A 5743-nucleotide genomic window follows, 5' to 3' on the forward strand; every position below is an offset into this window, starting at 1 on the left:
ATATTGTATGGTATAACCGACACCTGAGCTATGAAAGGAACTTGATTTGTTGTTAACATAAGTTATAATCATGAATACTTGACGAGATTTACAAGTATTAGCATTAATCGAATAAAATGACTAATATAATCATATTAACAATCTATAATCTGATTGGAACCTCCTTTGTGTGTGGTTTCTAATTGAATAATAAGAGTTTATATTATACTTGTTTGACATACCATTAGTGGAACCTCTAATCTTGACATTTGTTATTATCATTATTTAATCCTCACATTAATAATCCATCTCAAAGTTCTCATCTTCTTCTTCTTCTTCTCCTTCTTTTTCTTTATTATTATTATTATTATTATTACTACTACTACTACTACTACTACTATTATTGTTGTTGTTGTTATTATTGTTGTTGTTATTGTCATCTATAATTTATACATTTGACTTCCTTGTAATTAAACCCCAGTTTTACCGAATTATTTATTACTTCGACACTCCTGCACTTGGAAGAAGACAACAATCTTTTATATATGGTAAATTATTTTCTTGGAAAAAAACAAAATAAAAGCACCTTAACAATGATGGTGAATGTAGTACATGCCTATTCTATTTTAGTAAAAATAAAGAAATAAAAAAAAAAACAAAGAGGAAAGTTTTCCCACCTATTGAAGGATTATCTTTAATGGACATAAAAGGAGAATACATTGAGTGATATTATAATGGTGGTGTGTTATCTTTAATTGTTTTAGATTAGACTAATTTTAACAAACTTTATAAATCAAAAAATAGTTAAATATTAGCTTAAAATTTTTATATATGCATATTCTTAATACATGCCTCGTATATAATCGCAATGAACTCTTTAAAATAAAAACATTCAGAAAAATTATAACTTTCATATCATCATATTAAAGTTGATAGAACTCTCAATAAATTTTTTATTCATATCATATACTTTATATATTTGTATTATATAAGAGAATTTGTAAACAATAAAATGCATTAAGAAATAATTCATAAATATTGTAATATAATATTATGTTGGGTAATAGAACATATTTTAATTTTATAACATTAGGATATGAGAGTCAAAGTTTTATCAAAGTTTGATTTTTTTAGATATTTTTATTTAATAATTTTAAATTATATATATTATTAAATGCAAATAAATTATGTATTGGGTTACCTCCCTACCCAATAACTTTAGGTTTGGCTATAATAGGATCCATTAACTTTGAATTCGATTACCAAACTCAATATTTGGTTTCACTTTACCGTTACATTCAAAATACTAAAAAAATTATATATACTTATTATTTTTTATACATTTAAAAAAATATATTATTAACATACATAACACAAAATAAATATTAATAGCTTAAATATAACAATTAAAAAGTGTCTATGGAACTATAAAGACTCATGACGTGGATCTAAAAGCTAAGGGAACATTGGATGTGATGGAAATTAAATATTAATAGCTTAAATATACAGCTAAAAAGTGTCTCGAGAACTATACAGACTCATGGCGTGGGTCTAAAGGCTAAGAAACATTAGGATGTGATGACAATTTTTTTAAATTAATCACAACTTTAAAAGTTATTTGATTTTTATTATTTAAACTTGTATTTTAATTTAAATTATAATAAAACTTGAGTTTAATAAAAACTAAAATATATATTTATAAAATTACAACAAAAAAAATGAACTCAATACCAAGCACTCAAAATCTTCATTCAATGATGTATTTTTTACATTGAGAAATTGTCATTTAATTTGTGCATTTCTTTCTAAAATTAAATGCTATTTTATTTAAGGCATTCGTGAGGGACTACCGAAACCAAAATGTTAAGTGTTGGTTTAATAACATGTGGCAATAATTTATTTTTTAATCATTTAGATACTATATCATTGAATGGAAATTCCTATTTTTTTAACAAAATTAAATTTATAATTTAGTTCCCAATTACCTGTCCAACTGTAATATTTCTATATCGTATAGAGGACTTTTAACAAATAAATAAATGGTCTAATACATTAAAAATATATAATCACTAAAAATAAATAAAGGCAGCAAAACAAATTTTAGTCTCATGTTTCGTTCATAATCACCGAAAGAAATTATTATAACAAAACAAGGACACCATAACATTAAACAAAGAGAAAACCTAGAAAAAACAAGTTAGAAAGAACGATGATGGGTGGTATAATGGCAGGAGGCATTTGAACAGCACCATTTTTCTTATTGTTATGATATGGTGGACTGGTGTCATTTGCGGACTGAGGTGGGGTTTCTAGCTCCAACACTTTGATGATCATCTTCTGCCCTCTCTCACAATGCCCAGCAACTCCACTGATGAAATAGAACAAACCAGGTCGGTCCAACTTGAAAAAAGAGTCCCCATTGTTGGAGAAGAACAAGGGATGAGCAGATCGGCATTTTTGGTACTCTTCCTCAGTCACTACCAGAACTGAGTCTTTGTTGTACTTGAATTCTGAAATATTCAATTTTAAGCATAAACCACTTCTATTTATCAGCATTGTTCTTAACACGGTATTAAGTAGGGGAAAAAAACAGGTACTTACGAGCAGTGTCGTCAACTTTAAACCTGTTTTTGGAGGCCCAGTCAATGTACATTTGGCTATCTTTCTTAGGAATAGTCCAACCATCCTCACCTCCTACAAGAAACTCGGTGGAAATAACAAAGGAGAACTGAAAAATGGAGGAGAAGATAATCAAGGAGAGGAAGACTTTGCACGAACCATTGAAGAGATCAGATGCCATTCTTGAGGTTTTTAGTTTCCTTTTTTGGTTTGAGAAAATATTAATGCAACTTAAAAGGTAGTGAAGTTTAAGCCTGTTATACACGCACGCGCGCACACATATATAGAGAGAGAGAGATCGAGTAGAGAGGATTATCAGGAGCGAGTCGTAGAAAATGTTGGGTAGTGGGCTGGCTTGATTTTCTCTTTGACTTGGTCATGAAATATATAACTGTTTTTCAAATACAGCTTTTTCTCTAGATTTGTTGAGTGAATTAGCATTAAATTAAAAAATGTATAAATTATTTTAAATAAAATAATAAAAAATAAAAAATAAATGTGAATGATTAAAAAGTTGAAAGATGATGAAATAATTTTTTTAATTTTATAAATTATTTCAAATAAAATAAATAGAAATAAAAAATTAATGACTAAATCTAATAAATAAAAAAATTAATTAAAAAATATTAAATAAAAAAATAAAAAATAAGGATCAAAGTTGATATAAAAATCAAATTTTAAACGATAAAATTAAAAAATAATTTAAAATAAAATATATAATAATAAAATAATTAAGGATAAAAGTTGATATTCCAACTAAATAAAAGAAAAATATTTTTCTAAAATCAATTCAAATATCTCTTTAACTAAGAAATATTTTTTATTAATCAAGAAAACAAACAATGAAAAATTTATAAATTAATTTTTTTAAAGCCGACTTTTCATCAAATAAACGGTTCCTTACTGCCAATTAATCTGCATGCATGTTATCCATTTTGTAAATGGTCTCTGAGGAATTGTTTAGTAAATAATTTAATGAAGTATCAATGTTTACGGGGTGTTTAATTGATACGGGATTAAAGCATGTTAAATTTTATCCTTGTAAATTCTTTTTTTATGGGTTAATTAAAGGAGGACTAATTACCTTCATGCAACATTAATTTTTTAATATCTTTTCCATTTTTATTCAAAATATAAATTAAATTAATTTTTAATTATCACTTAAAATCATTACTAATAATTTTATTATTTTATATATCTTTTCATTAATATTTAACCTATTATACCAAACATTTTTAAAATCTACGTCTATACTCTTAAAAATTGCTCTTGTAATTATTACTTAATAGTATATTACTTCATGCTTCATAACATATTAATAATAATTTTTTAAATATAAAAAATTATAAAAAATATAGTTTAAGTATATTTGGTTTGGTAGCTGAGTTAGACATGAAAACTTTGGGTCTGACGGCAAATTTAAATCTAAAATAATCTTATATTTAGCTAAAAAGAAGAACTTAATAGCATTAAATTTGGGTTTTGTGGGGCAGCCAAATCCAATATCATTATATCTGGTTAGGTAACCAAACCCAAATATTCTTTTAATAGTTGCTAAGTTAGGCTTGTAACAAGACCTAATGTTATTGGGTTATGCTGGGCAACAAACCCAAAGGTCATTAGTCTTGCTATATATCCAAACCCAAAGGTATAATTTTAGAGACCTACACTACTTTCAATCACATCAAAATAATATAAAAATATTAAAAAATATGAATTTAAATTAAAAAAATTAAATTTTTTGAAAGCATTTTTTAAACACAAAAACAAACATGTTTTAATAAGAAAATTTAACTTAACCTCAAATGAAAAAAATTATTATCACCTAACTTTTGTACAATATAAAAAAAGTCCAATTAGTTTTTTTTTTCTCTATCGTATGGAAAACAAAATACATAAGAAAAAAAAAGAAAAAATTCAAGAACAGAAAAAATAAAAATATTAATATGAAGTAAAGAAAAACAATAAAAAAAATCTCATCAATTTATTTGTTCTTTATAGTATGAAAAAAAATAAAAGAAAAAAATTAAGAGAGAAAAAAAATTAAAGGAAAAGAAATTAGTTATTTGTGTTTTGGTCATTACTATACTATGTGTTATTCATGGTGTTATTGTAGAAAATAATTTATTTGAAGATGATGATAGTTGACACGACCAAAAGATTGATGTCCTCTCCCAAGTGTAGGAGTGTCAAAGTAATGAATAACCCAGCAAGAATGAGGTCGAAATACAGCGAGGTTAATTGTATAAATTATAAATAACAACAATCCAACAACAACAATAATAATAAATAATAATAATAGTAGTTGTTGTAATGGTAATAGAAGAAGAAGAAGAAGAAGAAGAAGAAGAAGTAATATTATCTTTTTCTATTTTTATTAATATACATATAACTTAAAAACACAATGCATCTTTAACCCATGTAACGAGCTTTCGGCTAATGACTCCTGGACTAGTTGGTCTTAGGGCATTATGCTTTGAGACACCCCTTCAAGCTTAACAACTCGGGTTGTAGATACTAAAATATAGACAGTGCAATGTTTGATTCTCTTAAGCTTTTCTCCTCAACTCATGTATTAGGTGTTAAAACGTTAGGCCAACAGCTCCTAAGTCAGTTGACTTTAGGGTATTAGGTGTTAAAACACCCTTTTGGGCTTAATTGCTTAGGATAGGGAGGTTACGAAACCAAACTTGTCTACATTTTTATTATCATCATTATTTTTTTATTTTTTTTACAATTTATATACCCCTTTCCCCTAGTTGTTGTTACCTTTAACAAAAGAACATAAATAATGTAATAATCCAATATGCAACCCACAATCATATGTTAAAGTGTGTGTGTGTAAATTAAGGTTTAAAAAATACATGTTAAATAAGTATATGAGCAGAACCTATAATCATATGTTAAAGTGTGTGTGTGAAAATGAAGGTTTAAGAATACTTGTTAAGTGAGTATATAAGCAGAATTAAGTGATAACAATGCCAGAGTTTCTAAATTTGAATATTTCAAGAAGTATTTTGATAGACCTTGTTACGAATATTGCAAATAATCATTGAAAAATATTAACCATGATATGTCTCAAGAGTCAATAAACTTCCTCCTTACTCTGCTGATACGACTAAAAGATTGATGTCTTCTCCCAAGT

At 26.2% G+C, this 5743-nt stretch overlaps 1 protein-coding gene across 2 annotated transcripts; it reads right to left on the bottom strand.

Annotated features, from left to right (window-relative positions):
• Positions 1–2073: 2073 nt before the first annotated feature.
• Positions 2074–2813, bottom strand: LOC105116815 (early nodulin-like protein 1). Of its 2 annotated transcripts, XM_011014295.1 has the most exons (3): positions 2758–2800; positions 2581–2673; positions 2074–2489 (listed from the first exon to the last, which is right to left on the bottom strand). In XM_011014295.1, the coding sequence occupies exons 1-3, from the start codon at positions 2777–2779 to the stop codon at positions 2146–2148; spliced, it is 459 nt and encodes a 152-aa protein (XP_011012597.1). In that variant the 5' UTR covers positions 2780–2800; the 3' UTR covers positions 2074–2145. The 2 variants fall into 2 exon arrangements, with proteins under 2 accessions (XP_011012597.1, XP_011012595.1); XM_011014293.1 differs by having other exon boundaries at positions 2581–2813.
• Positions 2814–5743: the final 2930 nt, after the last annotated feature.

This window comes from Populus euphratica, unplaced genomic scaffold (genome assembly GCF_000495115.2).
Source record: "Populus euphratica unplaced genomic scaffold, PopEup_1.0 scaffold1062.1, whole genome shotgun sequence".
In the NCBI taxonomy this organism is placed as follows: Eukaryota; Viridiplantae; Streptophyta; class Magnoliopsida; order Malpighiales; family Salicaceae; genus Populus; species Populus euphratica.